This window comes from Neopsephotus bourkii, unplaced genomic scaffold (genome assembly GCF_033783945.1).
Source record: "Neopsephotus bourkii isolate Nb327-2 ecotype Australia unplaced genomic scaffold, CSIRO-AGI_Nbou_v1 NB_196, whole genome shotgun sequence".
Lineage (NCBI taxonomy): Eukaryota > Metazoa > Chordata > Aves > Psittaciformes > Psittacidae > Neopsephotus > Neopsephotus bourkii.
In genome coordinates this window covers 10,218,381-10,240,993 of record NW_026900709.1, presented here as the reverse complement: position 1 = coordinate 10,240,993, position 22,613 = coordinate 10,218,381, and the positions used below count along the sequence as shown (strand labels likewise).

Genomic DNA, 22,613 nt, shown 5'->3' with positions numbered 1-22,613 from the left:
AAACAAAGCACTGGTGAACAGCATTGGCTTGACAGTGCCTGAGACTGGAGTCCTCAGGTCTGGCAAGGCAGCAGCTGTGGGAGCATTTAAGGTGTCCTGCTGGTGCAAATTCCACAGGATGAGCTGAAGCTATTCTTTAATTTTACATACTTAATTAAACTCCTACAATACAATAATCAAATGTGCAAATGAATTTAAATCATCACTGGGAAGGAAACAAAATTTTAAGAACTTAAAATCAAGAAATAACCAATAATTCCAGAAATGAAAGGGAGACAGATTGCCAGGCTGCCTGCTAGTGACTCTCACAATTCAGCCTGCTCTAGCAGCGCTTGCTTACTTACAGGTAATGATGCTTTTTAATGGTTCCTACCCATGACTGTCCACTCTACCCTTCTCCAGGAGGCTCTCGCTCTCATCACAAAGACAGTTTAGCTGCCATTGTAGCAGCTGCTGAACTGCTCTGGTTTATAGCTTTGCAAATTCAGATAAATTGCCACTCAGTCCTCTTAATATACTGTGCTGTAATTTGCAAAATCCTGAAAATCATCCCTTTTTACTAGCATCTCTGATGTTAGAACTGCATTTTAAAAACTGCAACAGATTTGCATCCAAGCAGAAATGTTGCTTTTACTCATACGAATATTCTGTTCAGCTGCCTTTAATTCCACAGCATAAGTTATAGTTGAATCAACATTTGTTTTGTTTCACAGGATGACAGAATTAGCTACATTTGTTCAAACTTCCTTGATTTACTGCTCGATCTCATTATTATTACTTCAGTCTGTCTCCTCCTTCTGTTTTTTGTTTCTAGACGAGGCAAAACTGAAGAGCTTAGATCCAGGTCCAGGAAAAGGAGAATGAAAATGAGGTGTGGGAACTCCATGCTACTGCCCCCTCTAAAATGCAAATGGTATAGTACAGGCATGATGATAGTTTAGCTAAATGTAAACCAAGAAATCATTCCCTTTCTGCTGTGGTTAGCCATGAGTGCAATACCACATGGTGAATGGTACTCATCACCCCGTGGTTAAGTTCCCTGTTCACAGCTCTGTGCCTCTGGTTCTTCTTTCAGTGACTGCAATTCTTGCTTCCCATTTCTCCATTCCTTCAGGAACAGCAGAGGTACAGAAGTAACATGACACAAGCACACAAAAGATCTTGTATCCATGGCATTGGCAGTCTCCTGTTGAAGCCTTCTGTGGCACAAGCACATAAAAAGCCATTGCTGGATGTTCAGTTTGCCTCCATTATCTTGGCATGTAATTGCTCAGGGGGCATCGCACCTGAAAAGACCATTAAATGCCTACTACCACCACCTGTTTCTGTCTACACTCTCTGCCTGACTCTTACCTAATCTACTCTCATCATCTTTGCATAGTTGAGTGTCTTTCTAAACTCTGGATCCTAAAGCATGTCTCTACAAATGAAAGTGAATTGTGTTGGTCACCTGTATCTACTTAGTACATACAGTGAAAGCATCTTTGATTTATCAGAAGACACCTATAATTTGACAATGCAGAGGGAAGATGGGCCAGTTAGAAACAACAATATAGCATTGCAGGAAACTGGGGGAACAGACTAGGAGGGAAGTGAGTATCTCCAAGGGCTGAACTAAGATACAAGTTCAGCAATGGGGAGAACAGTGGCTGTTTGGGTAAGAGTGGATGTAGCTTAGTCTGTAAACTATGAAATCTGATGCAAGACATCAGGACACAGCTTAACCTCAGCAGACCTTAGTGCCAAGTGTAGTATTCACTCTTAGCTGTGTGTTGAAAGACTATGGACCTGAATTATGACAGGATATGAGTGCCTGTCTATATCAGAACAAATGCATAGGCTTCACAGTAGTTGTATTCTGTCTACCATTTTCACAAAGCACCTATCATGTGCTGGGAAATTCAGGTGGTTAATACAATTCTCTCTTATTAGTTATAAAATTTTGACTTTCCATTAGCAGCTACCTTTACAGGACAATTGTACTATTGTGTAGGAGATAATTATGCAATAATATAAGATTATGTAAGGACAATATAAGTATTATTGAGACAGAGTTAACAGTTTTAATCTAAGATATAGATGTTTTATTTCACTTTGACAACTAGTTCTCTCAAAACCATGGAAAAAATATCTCACTTTAAGCAAGGGAAAATATTCAAATTAATTGCTTCCACCTAGGAACAGTTTTTACATGGTCTATTCAAACACTTTGCCTTTCCCAAATATGGTGTTTATGTAGTTACATTGTTTAATTGCGTGTCTGATGTTACATACCTTGGTATTTCCTAGAGCACGCTCAGGTAATAGTCTTAAAATGTAATAGACACCAGAAGTAATTGTTCCTTCTCATTAAACTCTGAGGAAGGATTTGCAGTAGCTGATTTGTTTGTTAAGATGCCTTGCTATCTGCTCTAGCAAAAGGTTTTCCTGAATTAGCCGCAACAGCTAAGTCCTATGGCTTTGAAATGTGCCAAACATTTCTGCTAAGTTATCTGACAAATGTCCATTTTCCAGCAGCAAAGAATTCTGCAATAAGATTCAGTCAAGAACTGCACAAACACACTAGGCTTTCCACCAGCACCTTTTTTGTATTTTAATGAAGCGAGAAAAATCCAACAGACTTAAACTGCATTGAGGCACAATCAGCCATCTCCACACCCTTGTATTTCTCCTCCTCCTGAGATGCTTTTTCTCACGCAGAAGATGTAGACCTGATCATGCCTACACTCTTCCCAAAAGGATACACAGGGATTGAGTTTCTAATTAAAACCCTTTCACAATACAATCTATATATTATATGCCCTTAGGAGTAAACCAACGGTTATTAGAACCAATAATATATCTAGGGAGATGAGCAAGGGAAATACAGAATTAAGCAAATGGCATTATTAGGTCATTTCTTCTTCCTCTTGTAAATTCTGAGAAATGGCAGCAGACTGGGTGAATTTAATGCAAGAACTTTAGTGTACCAAACTACGTACTTAGAATGGATTATTTAACAAAATGCTGTAATACAATCTAGCTTCCAGTATCAACCTGGAAGATCAGATGTACATAGAGATCCTAGAAGTATCCCGAGTTGATCTCACACTACATACACATTAAAGTACAGGGGACAGGAGAGTGCCAGGCTATAGGATTATCAGGAAAAACTGTTGAACTTGATTAGTGTTTACTACATCCAGCTTCTCCTGCCTCACTTCCCCATGGAATGTTTTTCTACTGCCTGCTGGCTATCCAAGCAATACCTTCTGGAAAAATACAGAAGGGCATCTTTCCTTTCCATACATGGACAACTATTCAAAATGAGGAGAGTATCATAATTATATGATTTAAATGTCTCAACAGGAAACTACCAACTCTATTCAGAAGAAATTCATAAACTAGGCTAAGAAAGGCAATGCTCCTGCTCAAAAGGGGATTTTCAGAGTTGCAACACTTCCTGCCAGATTCTTCCACAGGAGGGCATAAAGCTGGAATGAAAAATAGATGTTCTGAAAGTAAAAACAGAGAACTGAAAATAGTTATGAGATGAAGTCACCAAGATAAAAAGCAGGTGTACAGGGGTTGCAACAGCTGGGAAAGTGTAGAGGCAAACAGTTTCTACAGAGGCTCCCTTGTCATGTTGGGCAGTTACATTTCACTTTAATTGACAGCTCTCTTAAAAAAGGGGAAGGAGAGAAAGTCTCAGGGCAGTAAAAAATGGTGTGCAAACCACACTTGAGCTCTTTTGGGACACACACCTTGAAAGCTAACTGTAAATGTGAAATTCCGCTTACTTTCACTGACCAAGCTGCAGGAAGCCACACAAGGTAACTATGTTTGGGTTTAGTGAATTGCCTCAATAAATAAATATGGAAGCTTTTTCTCTTGACAGGTTTTTGACATAAATTGCAGAAGAGCTGAAACTGGGCAGGGCTATAGATCTCTGCACAGAGTTTTCTAGGAAGCTTGCCTTTCTTCCCTTCAGTTACTTGGAGGCAGCAGGACTGTCATTGCAGTAAAATGAAGAAGGTGAAATGAGTTCACTGGAAACCTGCGAAGCATGTACATTGATAAACACACCTGCCACTACTGCTGCTAGTGATAAGAGTTTAACTGGTTTTACTACCAGAAGCAAGCGGAAGAAACAGATATGCATCTTACTCAGTTTGCAAAGGCCAACCTTGAATTGCTGATGCACAGGCTCATCTGTGCACACAGCTAACAATTTAGCAAGTATTTTTCTTTCATGCAAAGTGTGACAGACAGAAAAGTCAGATCTGTAGTTATTACAAGTATGTAGATAATATATTACTGATAACTCTGCATTAGGGGACCAGTGGAAGGCACTTGCTTCTCAGTGATCTTGGTCAGATACAGACTTACTTCTAAGCTGTAGCATTTCTAATCAGTTCAGATCTTCTGGTTAACTGAAAGCAGAAACAGCTGATTATCTGCAGTAGTTTTTGTCTTTACCTGAAGAGAGTTGACCACCATGTTCCAAAAACATATGTATTTTTTGTATGCTTAAAGACAAAACATGATGCCTGCTAACTTCTTCAACATAAAATAGGGCAGCTTCTAGTTGGAGATGCCTAGATAGGAGGTTTCATTCATGGCCCATGCTTTGAAGGCTTTAATCACCTTTTTCCTAGTTTCCATTCCTTCTATCCCTGTATAACTTTTTGAAATCCATGCTGATCCTTGCCAATGGCTTGAGGTCCTGCAGGTTTCTCCCTCGCTGTAAGCTCTGAGACCTGGGCCTTTCTCGTTCTGTGGCATTGATGGCAAGCTGGCTGGCTGCCTGGCTGGCTGGCTGGATGTGATGCCTTTCCCTGAGGGTCTCTGCTAACTCTATAAAAATGGCACAAAGCCTATGTAGGTCTTAGACAAATTGGCTCCTTTTAGGAAAAGTTCTTGGCCTGATCAAGTATCAACAAAACTACTCCCAGAGAATGAATTACTTGGTGTTGAATGACATGTTCATGAATGGGTGTCAGCTTTCTTCTTCTTGTTTTTATCTGGTGAAAAAATAACTAATCCAAAGGTGATCTCAAGGGTTTATGCCCTTTTCCCCCTTTTATTGCCTCATCAGATTTTTCTCAGCCCATGACTCAGCTGTGGGTGTCCCACACCCACCCTATACCTAAAGCAGCCAAATCCCCACCTCTGCTGTAGGTGTTGGCTTTTTGTACAGGGATATAGAACAAAAAGGTGTTCTAATATCTGTGTCAATCACATCTGAATAGCAATTGAACTGGAGAAAGCAACAACATCTAAACCACACCTTATTCAAGTAGGTGTTTCCTTTTGTTTTAACCTTGCAAGTTGTGCCATGAAATGAAGAATCTTGAAAAAATCAGTTTCTAATTTCCCATCTTTCCAGAATGCAAAGGATTCTTTTAAATTCATTTTCTCATCGGCTACTATACTACTGTGATAATATTCTTCTTAGACCTTTGAAGCAGTGAGGTGAATTAAGTATTATCTCATAAAGCCTACTGCTATTTTAAAAGTGAAAAACAAGTAAAAAATCCCACCGCCTTTATCTGCTACTTAGACAGTAAAGGAACAGCAGAGGTGTGTACTACAGCACTGGCAATTCCTGCCAGTTTCAGCTAGGATCAGGAACCTTCTCAGGTTTCAAATTCCTTTTTACACTTTCAGTTGAATATAGTACTCTACCTTGTCTTCTAGATGTGCATACAGTTGCTATTTCAGCAGCATGTTAAGTTGCTGAAGCTTTTAAGGCTGGATGTGTATCCCATCAATTCATTTTCCACATCTGATATCTATGTCTCCTGGGCTCTCATGCTACATTAGGTGATTTTAAACAATCCGTTGAACTCTATTCAAGACAATAAAATTTATCAGAAGCATCTTTTCTTTTCACAGCTGGTGTATGGGTAGTGCTTACCCTAAGCAGCACATTCCCTCTGTGCTCTCCCATGGGACTACTACCTAACAGAACTCTGAGACATCTTTTCATGAAGACCTCTCCGGAAGTTCAAAACATTTTTGCTACTTTACTTTGTATTGCAGTGTAAACTCTCTTTAAATCTATGTTTCTTGAAAATGCCGGTATGAAAATTCTGGAAATGCGGATCTTTGATGAAAAGATGAATGTCACATTGAGCTGGCATCTCATGCTTGCAGATAGACTCAGGTGTGTGGGAAGGACAGCTCATGGAACGGCAAACACTGCTGCTTTGGCTCAGCAGCCATTAGCATCCTTCAAACTACCATGCTGTAGATCTGCTGGTATTTTTACTGAAATCAGTTCTCTGCCACAACCATATTACTTTGAAAATCGTTGTGCCTCCTAAGTTTTCTTTTCAGCACTTCTACCTTCTACTTATCACATAGACTTTATATGAATCAAGTAGACATATTTTTTGAAAAGATGCCAGTACTTCACTTCAGGAAAAAGATGAGCAACAGCGACCTCATGATCCACCACTATATTATGTTACTGCTTCTTTTCACGGCATCCTCCCAAGGGAGCTGAGGATTGCATGCAAATCAGAAACTCAGCATTCATACTGTAAGCAAAGACCTCTCTTGCACAAAACCAAGGTGTTTCCTAGGTATACCTTTGCTCTGCATAAGACAAGGGCTGTCACTGGTTTCCAAACCATACCACCATGCCTTCCCCCCACCCTCCAGTTAAGTCTCCAGACACATACACACTTTGAAAAAATTAAATTCTGAGGTGGTGAGGAATTCTGCTCATCAGATACTAGTTGAATTCATTTTTTTACTGGAAACATCTATGATTAGGATCAAATAAATGAGTCATGGGCTCATTATTGTTCCTTTCAAGTGACTGCAATATAAAGAAACATCCTAGGAAAATATGAAGCCTACTACCATGAATCTAGTATCTCTTTGCAGGAATTCAGCAATGTGATTTAGATTCAGCAAAGATTTAGATAACTGACTTCAAGTCCCCCCAGCTATACCCAGAACTTCAGTAAACAACACGAATGGAAATTCAGTTGAGAGACTGTTTGCTCCCTACAGACTGTCTCCACAGTAGCAGACAGTTAAATTTGGATATGCATGAGTTAATCCAAAAAGTGGTACACAAATTATTCACAGGGGGGGAACTTAACTCCAGAACCAAACTATCAAAACTGCTGGGACAGCTGTTTATGTTGCAGTAATACCAGAAACATAACCTAAAGCTCAGACCCCACTGCAACTAGTGCAATTCCTGCCCCAGGAAAATTACAGCCTGTTTTCTAGTCAAAGTACACAATCAATTAACAACAGTGAAAATAAAAGCAAAACAAATAGTAGTAATACCTGGGTGGCTTTTATGTGCTGCTTTTCATAAGTAGGTCTTACAGGTGTTGATCCTGTATTGTCACACAGTCCTTCGTGTATTATCTTCAAATTGGTCTCTCCAGGGAGATACTGTTATCTTTGGTTTATATATGTGGAGCTATGAATGAAAGAGGCACCAATATTGCACAGGAAGTCGGGAGCTGAACCAAAGTCTCACTTCTCATGCATTACATACTGCTCCCTGGAGAACTTTTGGCTTGATGCTGCTCCCTGGAGAACCTTCTGCTATTTGATTAGCTAATGGAAAGGTACCGTGTTGAAATTTCATGGGAGAAATAGGTCACTGGAAAAGATTCAAAACAGGGTAAGGTAAGAGTTTTATGAATTTGCATGTGATTTCAGTTCATATGCATGACACAGCAAGCATAGGGGTGTATGAGGAAGGAATTGACTATTAAGTCAACGATAGGCAAAATGTCTTCACAAAAGTATTAGTAATCGCTTAAATATTAGCATTCTGCTTCAAGACTTCCAAAAAGCTGACTGGTGCCATCCAGCTGCAAAAGCTGCTCATGAGATTAGGTCTTGTGTGACAGCTGAGTAGGCTTCAACGGTTTGAGGTATTTCATGTCACAGGAAAAAAGTTGGAATTAATCTGAGTAGGTCATCTATCCCATCAAAATGCTCTGAGCAGAACTACTGATAACAATATCGTCTCTGATAGACTATTGCTATTCTAATGTTGGTGACAGGTGATAGACTGTTGCTGTTCTAATGAAGGTGACTTCATTCTCCGGCTAGTAGTCTAATGCTAATACTGAAGTTACATCTTGCAGTTTGAGCTCATTAATTCTCACGAACACAGCCAGGACATGCAGGGCTGACTGCTGACAGCTGTTTTTATAGGCGTCTTTTATAGATCTGTAGACTGATAACCTATCTTCCTTAGTCTTCTTAAGGGACTTGGTTTGTTCAGTCTTTTTTCATTCTCTGACAACAAAAAAACAAACCAAAACCTCTTCTCATATCTTCTCCTTTAAAATCTTTCAGGTTTCCACATCTTTTCCTGAGTGGAAATTCAAAGCTGACCAAAGCACTTTGCTACATGAAAGTAAATTCCTAGCAGCAGACAGCACCTGGGGTTGGCATCACATAGAATCATAGAATCATAGAATAGTTAGGGTTGGAAAGGACCTTAAGATCATCAAGTTCCAACCCCCCTGCCATGGGCAGGGACACCTCACGCTAAACCGTATCACCCAAGGATCTGTCCAGTCTGGCCTTGAACACTGCCAGGGATGGAGCATTTACCACTTCCTTGGGCAACCCATTCCAGTGCCTTACTACCCTCACAGTAAAGAACTTCTTCCTTATATCCAGTCTAAACTTCCCGTTTAAGTTTAAACCCACCACCTCTTGTCCTATCACTACAGTCCCTAATGAAGAGTCCCTCCCCAGCATCCCTGTAGCCCCCTTCAGATACTGGAAGGCTGCTATGAGGTCTCCATGCAGCCTTCTCTTCTCCAGGCTGAACAGCCCCAACTTTCTCAGCCTATCTTCATATGGGAGGTGCTCCAGTCCCCTGATAATTCTCGTGGCCCTCCTCTGGACTTGTTCCAACAGTTCCATGTCGTTTTTATGTTGCCATGTCCTTTTTATGTTGAGGACACAAGAACATAAATCCCAATTCTCCCTCTTCAAAGAGATGCTACAGAGTGAATCCCAGCTGTCCCAGTGGGGCTTGAACACGGTCAGGATTGACAGTTCTGTGTTCAGGGATGGTTGTGCTGGCTACAGAAGGGGATACAGTCCCACCAGACAGCCCAGTTAGCATTCATTCTGTGGTGTAGGTTTATTGCAGGGAGAGGATCACCGGGAGCCTGGAGCCTCTCCCCTAGCAGTGCATGTACATCGTGGGAAGCGCAGCTGGGTTACACAGGCAGAGGCGCCTGGCTCAGCAGCCATCACTCACCAGGCCATTGTGTCCCTGTCAACAATAATGATAAACCCTGTTAGGATCACCCGTCACCTCACCAACCTGTTTCTTAGGTAACCCGCCTATGCTATCACTGTTCATTAGCATTTCATCATTAACTTTGGCAATACTCATCTTTACAGAACACCCAGCTTTGTGTTCTCTCAGGGATCTAACGGAGCTACACTCACAGCACAGGACGTGTGCAATCCCCAGTAAAGCTCCTTTTTCTCTCGTTCCACCACTGCCCTTCCGAGGCAGATGACCGTTCTGAAAGGCTGCTCATGGAAGCCGGGCTCCGGAGCTCTAGCAACACCCGAGTCCCACACTGCCCCCTAAGGAACGCCGGCCCCAGCGGCGCTGCTCACTGGGCCGCGCTCACCACCACCCCCCAAAGGCTGGGCCGACCTGGGTCGGGTCGAGGCGGGAAGCGCGCGGGCGGCGGTGCATGCCGGGACAGCCTATATGAGGGGAGCGCCGGGAGGTGCCTTCCGCTCGCCCGACCTCTCACCCGGCGGCGGTCGGCGGCACAACACGGAAGTGCGATGGCGGCCGCGGCGGAGGAGGCAGCGGGAAGCGGCGGCGGCGGCTCCCCGTCCTCCGCCCGGCGGAGGCTGCGTATCATCTCAGGGCACCTGCGGAGCTCGCCGCGGGCTCCGGAGCGGGAAGCGCTCTCCCTGAGTCCCTGCAAGGCGCAGGGGGGCTCCACCCGGCCGGCCTCCGGCACCATCCCCAGGAAGCGGTGGGTGCGGGCGGGGGTCCCCGTAGGGCAGTGGGCCCCGTGCTGTGCCCTGGAGGGGAGGCTGTGCCGGTCTGTGCGGCCACCTGGAGTGACCGGCTGCCGGTGCGGGTCGGGACTAGGGCAGCCTGAGCAGCGGAGAGAGATCTCGGTCCCACCCGGGGACGTGCGTGGGTTAGCGGCGCGGGCTGAGGCCCCCGTGGGCTGTGCGGGGATCTGCGGGTTAGCGGGGCTGGGACGAGTCGTGAAGGCAGCGGCGGGCGGGAGGATGGGGCTGAGACAGAGCCCAAAGGCGGGTGATGTGCTGGAGGGATTTACCATTGTGGGATGGGATGAAACTGAAGGAAGGGGGTCTTAAGCCTCCTACTTGTTTCTGTAGTAAGTGGGATTGCATTAAAATGGAAAGTCGATTATAGTGTCCTTAATAACTGGAGAAGAGGTGTAGGGTTTGTAAAATGCTTTGAGGCTGCTATAGTAAAGAATGTGGCATGTGAAAAGTGAGGTTTGTGTATGGGCATTCAGTTCTCATGTGTTCAGACATGTGAGACCTTCATATTTTGTGAATGCTGCCAAGGATGTACTCATACATTAGATTCTAAGGTTTATTAGAAATGAATAGCCTTAAGCATATTAACTACTTCTTCTGTTTCCTGCCATATTTAGTAATAAGGAACCTCAGGTCACATGAGACCAAGGGAAGGCAAATTGTCTAGTTCAACACTGCTTCACTGTCTCCTGGGTTTAATTTTCTATTAGATCCTCTTAAATGCTTCAGTTAAAACAACATGGTACAGTTTCATGTAACTTACCATGAGGCCTACCTTTCTGCTGAGGTGGACTTGTGTTTTGTGTTTTTTTTCTCTTTCTGGGATGTGGATTTTCTGTATACATGTTGGCTTACTATCCTGTAAGAGCATTGTAAGGTTTAGATTATAGAAAATTTACTGTTCCCCATTGAGCTGTGTACAGGGACTGTTGTGTTAGTGTCTGGGGACAGAAAAGAGGCAGATAAGGCAAGTAGTGCTGAGAGTTGTTACTTCTTTGAGGAAATTCCATTCAGCCCATGGTTTGCTCTCAACTGCACAGTCTGAATTATTCTAATGCTCTATTTGTGCCCCAGGGCCACAGGCTGAGCTTGACTGCTCCAGGAGGACTGGGATGCCATGGGCATGTAGTCAAATGCTGACAACTTTGAAAGCCCTTAATTCTCACTGAGGGTGTTTTGAAGCTCTTGCAGGAGATGTGTCAAACAGTGCTGCTCACTGGAAGAAATGGATCATTCCAAAATAGTCATCTTCCTTATAGACTTTTTCTTCAGTTTGGATTTAGGAAGAAATCAGGTTTCTGGAAAAATATATCAGTTTAACTAGTTAGGGATTTCTTTTATATGAATTATTGTGTAATTTTGACGGCCAGTTATTTTGTCCTTGAAGAGCAGGAGAAACAAGTTTTTGTGAAGATGTATGTGACCTGAAGGGTAGGTTCTCTCTCTGGAAGCAAAGGCACAGTGAACTTAACACCTGTACTTCTACAAGTTATTGACGTTGCTCTCCCATGCTGGGATTTGCTATAGGATTGTAATAGATTGGTGGTTTTACTCAAAATAACTTGTTCTGAATTAAGAATAAAAATTGTTGCTTCAAGAAGCTTATAATCAGAATGGTGAAACTGCTGGCTGTGGGAGTGTAAGGAAGCTGTTGTAAAGCTTGGTCCACACTATAGGTACAACTGTCTTGATGTCATTACAGCCCAGACTTTTTGTACATATGGAGACAAAAATCCTTGAAGAGAGCTGTATCTCTGTCTTAAGTTTCCCTCTGAACATCTGAGATGTGGTTGAAATATGTTTGAGATGTTGCATGTGAAAGTTCTGGTACTTAAACATAGCTTGGATGTGAAGATGTAGGTAAAGTTTGTGTTTGAGGATAATACCTAGGTTTTGAAGCGAGTGATGGGGGCCAAAGAAGACAATTGCTGCCTATGCAGATTTGGAGGTGGCAAGTGATGAAGCTCTAGTGACTTCCAGCTCATCTGGAGTTCATGACACCTAGAAGATTGATTGAAAAAAATCTGGTAAAAGTAGCTGACTTATGGATGGGTACTGTGAGATACTGTGTGGCTTTTATCAGCAACATTAGGACAATCCAAACACATATCTTTTTTTCTTGCAGTTTTCTGTATGATGACTCAGCTTTTCTGCCTCTTGAACTATTCCTTTCATTTTTCCTGGCAAAAGTACCTTAAGCAAAATTTTGGCTCGTTATGCCTGTTGCATCTTTCCTGTGGTTTTTGGAATGGTATCAAAGTTACAGACACTATTGTACCAGATTTAGGTGCACTGCCCTGTTGCATTTCTTCTGCAAAGTAGAAGACTTCCTATGGTGAAAAAACCCCTTTGTAGTACTTCAGGTGTATGTCTTGATCAGAAAAATACTTCTTCTGGCTGCTTATCCAGTAGTAACTGGACAGTAACCTGCAGAAACACTGCTTTCTTGTTGATTGTTCAAAGACCAGACTTTTAAGGATCTTATCCAGATGCTATTTGTCATCAGCAAGGGGAGGAGGGAGTGTGTGTGAAGCTAACTGGGAGTCTGTGGGTGTTCCTGTTTCTAAATAAGAATGCCTCAATGCTAAGCAGTGTGTTTGCAGGTTAGTGTGTTTAAAGATTATAATATACTTCCTACTTTTTAAAATGGCAGTTATAAAGATGGGAGAATTAATCTAAAAAGACAAGCAGCTTTATTTTCTGAGTATCCACTTGAGGGAAATCCTAGCACCAGAAGAGTGGAGAAATGTTATTTCTTGGTGACAGTCCTGGCTTGTATTTCCTACTTTAATTCACTGTTGCAGTGGAAGATGGGGATCATTGTTACATAGTGTGTGTTGAGGCCTTAACAGGATAATAGTCATCCTGAAAAACTTATCAAACAAAACTGAGTTGGAAAAACAACTTTTCCTTGAAATTACTATTTTCTGAACTTTTCTGTTATGCTCATAACTTTTGTTGACCAGGTATTAATAAGTTCACTTTGCTGGTGAGACCCGAGTTAAAAATTTATGTACGGTCATGTTGAAGAGTAAGTACATGAAGTGTTCAACTTGTACTGCTTTGAAAACAGTAAGATGCTGCAACTCCCTAGAATGCAGTTACAGCAAAGTAACTGTTATGCATGCTAGAAAGTAAGAGTGCCTCAGAGGTGGAGCATGCACTGATGTTAATCTTGCCATAGTAGCTTCTATTATAACCTACTCAGACTAAACAATTTGATCCTTATTAAAGGGGGTGTATTGGCTGAGTGTAACTAAATGTTGATTCAGTAGCTCATAGGCTTAATATTTTTTCTGCCCTAGAGCAAAAAAAAAGCAGGGCAGGATTTCCCAATCCTGCTTTCTGTGGAGAAGCTTCTTTCCTGTGGGATGAGGAGAGGCTTGTGGCTTTCTTTTAATTATTATGGTCATGCTGTTATCCAGTGTAAACTGAGGAATGAGTATGCAGCCAGCTGCCTGCTCTGTGTGAAGTTCACACTCAAGTTGCTTAGGGTAATGCGCTAATAGCACCATACCTTCATATAGACCTCTGCAATTCTTGCTGTAGTTGCTAGTAATGATTGACTCTATTAAGAAACTTCATGAATTAACTCCTAAAGAGCAGCTACTACTTGAATTTAACAAGTATCATAAAAGAGGCTTCTTGCCTCCAATACTTATACCAATCTTTAGTTTATTATAAACATTTAACTGTTTAGACAACAGTGTATAAGCAATACTTGACACTAAACTGAATCCTGGTATAGCTGAAGGTCGTGGAAGCTTAGTGCAAAGGAGGAAAGGGCTGGTGACACTAGTCTCTTAAGAAATCAGAAGAGTAAGAGCCTGGTGCATTGAGGAAGGTGTGGCAGTTCACAGGCAGCTCTGTGATTGCATCAGAGCAGTTAATGGTTAGTCAAGGGTAATGCTTGAGAGATAAAGATGACAGATAAAGTAAGAGACTCTCATGGAATCATTAATCTGATAAAAGGAAGTGTTATAATCTCAAGGCAAATGTGACTTGATATACAGCAGCGATTCCTATCTAGCTCTAAGTAGTTGAATATCAAGCAGTTGAAATATAAGAAATCTGTAAGATTCAAGTAATATAATATCTATTGTTAGATCATTTGATACGAAATAAACCAAACTGGATATAGCTGTTAATTTTGTTAGGAAAAAACCCAGATACAAGACAGAAGTGTAAACTATGCTTAATATGTAAAGGATGATCTTTTGAGGTCCCTTCCAATCTCTAGCATACTGTGATACTGTGATACAGTATGAATTATACGAAGGCACGTAGTAGTTTACAGCAAAAATAGAAAAAAAAATATTGTAGATTGACTTTACCTATTGAGACCAGAACTGTTATGTACAGGAAAAAGAATGTGTATATACCTATTTATTAAGCTTGACTTGCTTAAATAAACTGAATAGAATGATGTTGCACTTGGACTTCATAGAAGCTGCTTTGAGCTGGAGTAAAGTAAGGACTCTTGTAGTGTAACAGGTTGCAGCCAACTAGACTTTCCTGAAATGTTATACCTCTTTGTAGAGAACAAGTATGTGAAGTAATAAAAATCATTGTAGGCTTGATATGGCGGACAAACATAATGCCTTTAGTGTTGTTATATCCAAAACTAGCCTGTTACGCGCAAGCCTTAAGGGTTGATGATACAGGCCAGAAAGTTTTCTTCAGCAGTTTTATGATGTATTTGCTAGAGTATGGCAAAAATTCCCTGTGCAATAGGTAAAACAGTATTGTCCTGGAGCTCAGCTTATTTTGCTTGAGAGAATAAGTGGCAGACAGTCGGCTCCTTCATTATCTCAATTTTTAAGATAGTGAAGCAAATGTCCTGGCTTTCCAAACTGAAAAATTACTTCTCAAAGGACTGATCTCAAGTGTTTGAAACATCTGCAAGTGCTTGTTTGTTTGCTGCCTGGAAGTAGCCATGTATGTGTATTTTGTAGCAAAGCAGCCTCTTCAAGGATAAAAAGGAAACTGGTGCCAAGTGAAGTAGTAGGTGGAACAGAGATAGCTTCTAGTAAAGTATTCTGTTGCACTGTTTGGCAAGTGTACACTGAGCAACACAGTTATAATGTCTTGGCTTTCCTGAATTTTTAATTCACCCTAATTGACTTGTGCTTTCTATGAAAGAACACTAGAGAAATGCCAATTTCCTTGTTCCTCAGGGCTTTGTTTATTACAGTGTGGTGAAATAAAGAGCAATGAAATAGCGGAGGCTAAGAACATGTAAAGGAAAGTTAACATTTCTTTTATCAGAACAGTTTTTAAAAACCCCACACTTGAATACTTAAACCGTTGAAGTCTTATGCCTAAAATCTTGTCTGCATTTGTTGCTTTCTTTATACTTAAACTGTAAATATGAATGCAAGGTTTGTGTTGCTGTATCAGCAAACAGAATCAGGTGTATGTGCAGCTGCAGGGCTTTAACTGAAAGTGTGGGCTATGGAACATGAATGTGTCTAAGTTTATGAAACAGATGTTATTTGACTTCAGACTTGAGAGGGATTACATTTGGTTTGCTGCAGGGAAGATCCTTCAAAATGGAAGAAGTCTAAAAATGACAAACGCAGCAGATACTCAGTGCCTGCAGTATGGCGTTCTTCTTCAGATAAATGTTGCTTTCACACAGAGGTTCTTGAGGGACTCCTTGGGCTACATTCCCTTTTGTTATTTCCAGGCACCTGATAACTAATTTACTGCTGGTTTATAAAGGGCTTTGGAGTGGCTTGCCCACTTGGTTGGTGTGACTTTGTAAGCCAGAGGTACTGCTCCAGGGGGGAGGGAGAGTGACTTCCTGGTATCACCCATGGAAAAAGTTCTGAATTTCAAGCTGGTGGTTTGAGCTGGTAACCAAAAGTCCAGGTGAAGTGGGCTTTGAGGAGTTACTGTGTTTTGCATGACCCCTACAACCTGCAAGACACTTTTGTATTGTTACATGCGCAAATGCTGGTGCTTCAGCCCATGTGGTAGCTCTTAAAACTGCCACTTTAATTTCCAAGAACATGCTGGTTCTTGGATCATGGAACAGGAGTGTCTGAGTATTTTATGTATGTTTTAATTTGATCATCAACTGATGATCAAATTGAAAATGCTAGTGGTTATTGTGAGGAAGTTGATGTGAGCATCTTGGCTTTGCTCCACCTGAGGTACAGGAATTAGTTGGATTGAACTGCACTTTCATCTTCTCTGAAGAAAATACATGGAGCTGTCGCTTGCTCTTTGAGTAAACTAGCATGCTTGTCTTTGTTTTGTGTATAAAGTGTCAGATCTTCAGATTATTTTGGAGGAGGGGGAAGTTTTGTTGGTATTTCTGCTTAGATGCTATGCCTGTGTAATGTGGCAATTCCGTTCTTTTGTGTTAATTTGCATGATGCTAGCATTTGGAGTTCATTCATTACTTGGTTCTGATATTTCCTTGAACATAATCTCTTAACTTCATGAATGAAAAGCTTTGTTTTTACTTCTGGTGTTACAACATCAACGTGCTTTAAACATTGGAAAATAAAAGGCTCTGTAACTGTTGGTGATACTTTTCTTTTGTAGCATAAAACTCTTTTTGACTGGCAGTTTTAAGTATTCTGTATGCAGATGTCCGGTATGTACATGTGATGTGAATTTGAAACTATGAGAAAATTATATCCATGGTTTAGTTTCCTCTTGGGTTGAACTTTGGATGCTGAGCTTGGATACCTGTGGGAGACCCTGTGCTTGTTCTTCAGCTTACGGAGAGACAAGAACTTTTCCAGCTAGTCACTGTGACTCTAGCTAAAACATAAGATGTGGGGAGTGCTGGAAGGTATAATTCACTTGAAATAGGGTAGGTCTGGAGGCTTCCACCTGCCCAGCCAAGTGACTGAATGCCTTGGGAGCAATTACTCAGCCAGTAGGCTTGAGGCCACCCCCCCAGTCTAGGCATGCTGTCACTTTATGAGCTTCTGCCCGGTTTGTTAATGGTCATTTGAGGGCTTAATGCAGTGCCTTGGGCCGTGACCTGACCAGTGTCCTGCCCGGTGTCTCCTTGGTTATTCCATAGACAGTTTTCCAGAAAAATGCTGGACTTGTGGAACAAATATTTTGCTGTAAAAGTTTGTATTGCATAGAGTCACATTAGTATTGCAGTGTTGGGCGTTGTAATGAAAGTAAAATACTGAAATTCGCTTAACCTGGTCATGCTGTTTTCATTTCCTAGTGTCACTGTTTCCATGGTAACTTATTTTCTTTCAGCTTTTTTTCCCCTTCAGGCAATATCATTCTGTGTGTGTGTGTGTGTGTGTGTGTATATATTCAAAAAAGTGAAGCATGCTTTGCTTTTTATTAGTGAATTTCTGCCTTTTGAGTTAGAAGGCAAGAAAGAACTGGTAATTTCCTAATATTTCTGGCTAAAATGTTTCATATTTCTGTCAAAGATGAAACCATTCAGTAAGCTTGATAGTTTGTTGAAGCCAATGTACCGAATAGGAAACATGCTGTCTTTAAATGAGGCAGTTCAGGTATGGTATAGAGTTGAGTAATATAGAGTTTAAAGCAAGAATAATACCAAATGTTGATGAGTCTGCCTTTACTATATACATTCTTGGAAAGGAGGCTGGGAAGAAAAGTAGATGGGTGTGTAAATTACGTTTTGCTACACATAGAGCGTGTAGCAGGAGCGTGTCGGTTGTCTAAGCCAAAGTGAGCATACTTCTTTTCTCAAGCGGGGGCATGAAACTCTTTAACATGCTTTGAGATATTCAGATGTGTCCTGGGTTTAGTATAGTTTCAGATACTATACAGGGTATTTGGAGTTGTTGTTTTACTATTTAGCAATCCAATTATTGAATTATTTTACTATTTAGCAATCCAGTTACTGAATTTAAGAATGAGGATGGGAACCGTTACTATCAAGGGAAATTTTGTTTCAGGTGTGTTAGAGGATACATAATTTGTAAGAAGTTTAGGTAGGTATATTGGTGGTATATATTAGTTGCAGATCAGTGTATTGTTTGAGTCCCTTTGTCTCAGAGCCAGGGTTGAGTACTTGTACATGGAGGGAGTTTTCAATTTGTGCTTAGGTCTGCTGATGCTCAGCAATTCTTTCTGCCCTTTTTACTCCTCTGGAATACGAGTTTAACACTGAGATTTTTGGGAATGAAAACCTTGGGAAATGTAGAAGGCTACATTGATTGCTCAGTCACAGCTTGGATCATTCTCAAAGAGCCAGGGTAAATGTGATGCATGATACTGATCTGGTAGGCAGCTCTAATTGCTACACTAGGGCACTACAGGGTGCAGTGGGAGTGCTGCACTTAAGCTGGGGTCTGAAAAGCTTTTTCTAAGGAATGGTAACTGTATAAATAATGCTGCAAAAGGGCAGTATGAAAATGAAGAAGAGGGAAGAATGCTATTACAACAATTATGATTACAATCATAGAATGAATACTTAAGGTTGGAAAGGACCTTAAGATCATCTAGTTCCAGCCCCCCTGCCATGGGCAGGGACATCTCACTTTAAACCGTGACACCCAAGGATCTGTCCAGTCTGGCCTTGAACACTGCCAGGGATGGAGCATTTACCACTTCCTTGGGCAACCCATTCCAGTGCCTTACTACCCTCACAGTAAAGAACTTCCAGTCTAAACTTCCCCTGTTTAAGTTTTAACCCATCACCTCTTGTCCTATCACTGCAGTCTCTAATGAAGAGTCCTTCCCCAGCATCCTTGTAGGCCCCCTTCAGATACTGGAAGGCTGCTATGAGGTCTCCACGCAGCCTTCTCTTCTCCGGGCTGAACAGCCCCAACTTTCTCAGCCTATCTTCATACGGGAGGTGCTCCAGTCCCCTGATCATTCTCGTGGCTCTCCTCTGGACTTGTTCCAACAGTTCCATGTCCTTTTTCTGTTGAGAACACCAGAACTGCACACAATACTCTAAGTGAGGTCTCACGAGAGCAGAGTAGAGGGGCAGGATCACCTCCTTGGACCTGCTGGTCACGCTCCTTTTGATGCAGCCCAGGATATGGTTGGCTTTCTGGGCTGCATGCATACACTGCTGGCTCATGTTCATTTTCTCATCGACCAAAAGATGAAAAGATTAGAAAATCTTAGCAAAGATTAGAAAAATACTTTTTTCCTTGTTTACCTTCTGTTTCTTATTATGCTGTTAAATTACATTTTTAATTTCCAAATGTAAGCTAGGAAGACAAGGAAATGCAGAGCAGATGTACATTACAGTGTATTTCCATTACTTAGCTAGGGGAGTGAGGCAGACTTTGGGAAGAACAGCTTACTGCCCTGGCCTCTATCTTGCAAACCTCCTGGCACTTCTGAATAATGCATCAACTAATACAGAACACTTTAGAGAAGTTCTGCTACAGTCTTGGAATAATACTAGTATGACATTGCCATTGCCTCAGTAGTCAAGGAGGCTTGCAGATTTCCTCTGTATTCCTGTTTTCCTCTTTGCTGAAGGCAGTTCTCTTGAGTTGAGGTTTACCAGCTCTTGTTCATGAAGAGCATACCTTTCAAATGATATGTGGGAAGACCTAAACAGTTTGGTCTTCCTGCAGGCTCTGTCAGTTACAAATCAGAGCTGACTAATCAGTCTTGCTTTTAAAATCTGTTCTTTTTAGGTGTTGTGGTTTAAATCCTTGAAACTAGGACATTAGAATTCTTTTTTAGGGAGCTGCATGTAGTATTTCTGCTAAATTGGTCTTAGCATGTAGGCATGAAGTGCTAGGGACTGCTGTAAGCAGCTTAAACTGGTAGCTACTGTGGTATGGTGGAACAAAAGAAAGAATGAATGTAAGATGACTGTTTCCAGACAGAAACCTCAAACTTGTTTAGTAGTTTTGAATATAAAAGTTAAATGCTTAACTTTCTGTGGTGGTCTTTACCTGTGTCCTGGGTTCAGCAGTAGCAGTCATTTTTCTCTTTCTTAGTAGCTGGTGCAGTGCTGTGGTTTTGACTTTCAGCCTGGGAATAGTGCTGGTAACACTGATGTTTTTAGTTGTTGCTCAGTAATGTTTATTCTAACCAAGGACTTTCTGAGTCTTAAGCTCTGCCAGGGAGGGGAGAGGAAGCCGGGAGGAAGCAGAGACAGGACACCTGATCCAAACTAGCCAAAGAGGTATTCCATACTACAGCATGTCATGCCCAGTATATAAACTGGGAGAGGTGCCTGAGGACTGGAGGAAAGCAAATGTCACTCCTGTCTTCAAAAAGGGCAAGAAGGAGGACCCGGGTAACTATAGACCGGTTAGCCTCACCTCCATTCCTGGGAAAGTGATGGAACACCTTATCCTTGGTGCCATCTTAAGGCATATCAAGGATAAGAGGGTTATGAGGGGCAGTCAACATGGCTTCACCAAGGGGAAGTCATGCTTGACCAATCTCGTAGCCTTTTATGAGGAAATAACACGGTGGATGGATGATGGCAGAGCGGTGGATGTGGTCTACCTTGACTTCAGCAAAGCGTTTGACACGGTCTCCCACAGCATCCTCGCAGCTAAATTGAGGAAGTGTGGTCTGGATGATCGGGTAGTGAGGTGGACTGTGAACTGGCTGAAGGAGAGAAGCCAGAGAGTTGTAGTCTATGGGGCGGAGTCTAGCTGGAGGCCTGTATCTAGTGGAGTGCCTCAAGGGTCGGTACTGGGACCAGTATTATTTAATATATTCATCAACGATTTAGATGAGGGAATTGAGTGTACTATCAGCAAGTTTGCTGATGACACTAAGCTGGGAGGGGTGGCCGACACGCCAGAAGGCTGTGCTGCCATCCAGAGGGACCTGGACAGGCTGGAGAGCTGGGCGGGGAATAACTTGATGAAATATAACAAGGGAAAGTGTAGAGTCCTGCATCTGGGCAGGAACAACCCCAGGTTCCAGTATAGGCTGGGGAACGACCTGTTAGAGAGCAGTGTAGGGGAGAGGGACCTGGGGGTCCTGGTGGACGACAGGGTGACCATGAGCCGACACTGTGCCCTTGTGGCCAAGAAGGCCAATGGCATCCTGGGGTGTATTAGAAGGGGGGTGGTTAGTAGGTCGAGAGAGGTCCTCCTTCCCCTCTACTCTGCCCTGGTGAGACCTCATCTGGAATATTGTGTCCAGTTCTGGGCCCCTCAGTTTAAGAAGGACAGGGACCTGCTGGAGAGAGTTCAGCGCAGGGCAACTAAGATGATTAAGGGAGTGGAGCATCTCCCTTATGGGGAGACTGAGGGAGCTGGGTCTCTATAGTTTGGAGAAGAGGAGATTGAGGGGTGACCTTATTAGTGTATATAAATATATAAAGGGGGAGTGTCACGAGGATGGAGCCAGGCTTTTCTCAGTGGCAAACAATGAAAGGACAAGGGGAAATGGGTACAAACTGGAACACAAGAGGTTCCACTTAAACTTGAGAAGAAACTTCTTCTCAGTGAGGGTGACAGAACACTGGAACAGGCTGCCCAGGGAGGTTGTGGAATCTCCTTCTTTGGAGACATTCAAAACCCGCCTGGACACGTTCCTGTGTAACCTTATCTAGGTGTTCCTGCTCCGGCAGGGGGATTGGACTAGATGATCTTTTGAGGTCCCTTCCAATCTCTAACATACTGTGATAAACTGGGGGCAGTTACCTGGAAGGGCTAGATCACTGCTCGGATCAGGCTGGGTATTGGTCGGCAGGTGGTGAGCGGTTGTATTCTCTTCCCTTGTTATTTCCCTTATCATTTATTATCATTGGTGGTAGCAGCAGTGGTTTCTGTTATACCCTAGTTACTAAACTGTTTTTATCTCAGCCCATGGGAGTTACATTCTTTCAATTCTCCTCCCCATCCCTCTGGGAGCAGGGGTAGGAGAGGGGGAGGGAGTGAGGAAGCGGCTGTGTGGTTCTGGGTTGCTGGCTGGGCTTAAACCGTAACAACCTGTCACAACATATAATACTGCTCATTATGCATGGTGGTGGTGGGGGAATCTCCTGACTGTGTTATAAGGTAGCTGAGATGTTTTTAGAAGCAGCTGTTGTTCTGAAAAGGTGCAAATTGATTATTTTCATCATGCTAATAGCAAGAACTGTGTTGTTGGGCAGTGTAAACCTTTGTGTACTTGTTTTATTCAGGAGTAGCTCAACCTGAAAATAAATTTTCTGGAGTTAAAACTCTTTAACATCAGTTCTGTATTTTAATGCCTGATGGAAGCACCAGGTAGTTTAATACTAACCTAGGGAAGCAGGCCTTTAGAAAAGCAAACAACTGGGAATGCAGTCAGTTTAGCAGAAAGACCCTGTATCTGGGTCTCTGTTCAGTACTTTAGTTAATAGTATCTCCCTGGTTTTTGTGGGAAGTACCTATCTGTATCAGTATCAGGACTAATGGTAGTTTCAAAGCTGTGGTTTATCAGTTTTGTCTCACCTCAAAAGGTCCTTTGGAGCCTGGTCTTCCGTGTCTTGGTCTGTCTGATTGTCTCCAGCTTAGTAGCTGGTTTTTCCAGCCTGTTTCATGCGTCATAGTTGTCATACTTATTTCAGCACTGCCTTGTGAGAGGACTTACCTGTCTAAACTGTGGGGGAAGCTGCTTGTGCCTTCCTCAAATTTCACTTATTAATACATCTGTACTGACTT

General features: G+C 42.3%; 1 protein-coding gene across 10 annotated transcripts in view; it reads left to right on the top strand.

The window, feature by feature from the left end:
• Positions 1-22,613, top strand: part of AGPS (alkylglycerone phosphate synthase) — an 82,489-nt gene that overhangs the window by 15,681 nt on the left and 44,195 nt on the right. For 6 of the 10 annotated variants that reach the window (XM_061379576.1, XM_061379568.1, XM_061379607.1 and 3 more), the window contains one exon: positions 815-913. The exons of 2 other annotated variants lie outside the window; for them this stretch is intronic. In XM_061379576.1, the coding sequence (XP_061235560.1) occupies positions 815-913 (99 nt within the window). 2 more of the 10 variants (XM_061379617.1, XM_061379581.1) reach the window with 2 other exon arrangements.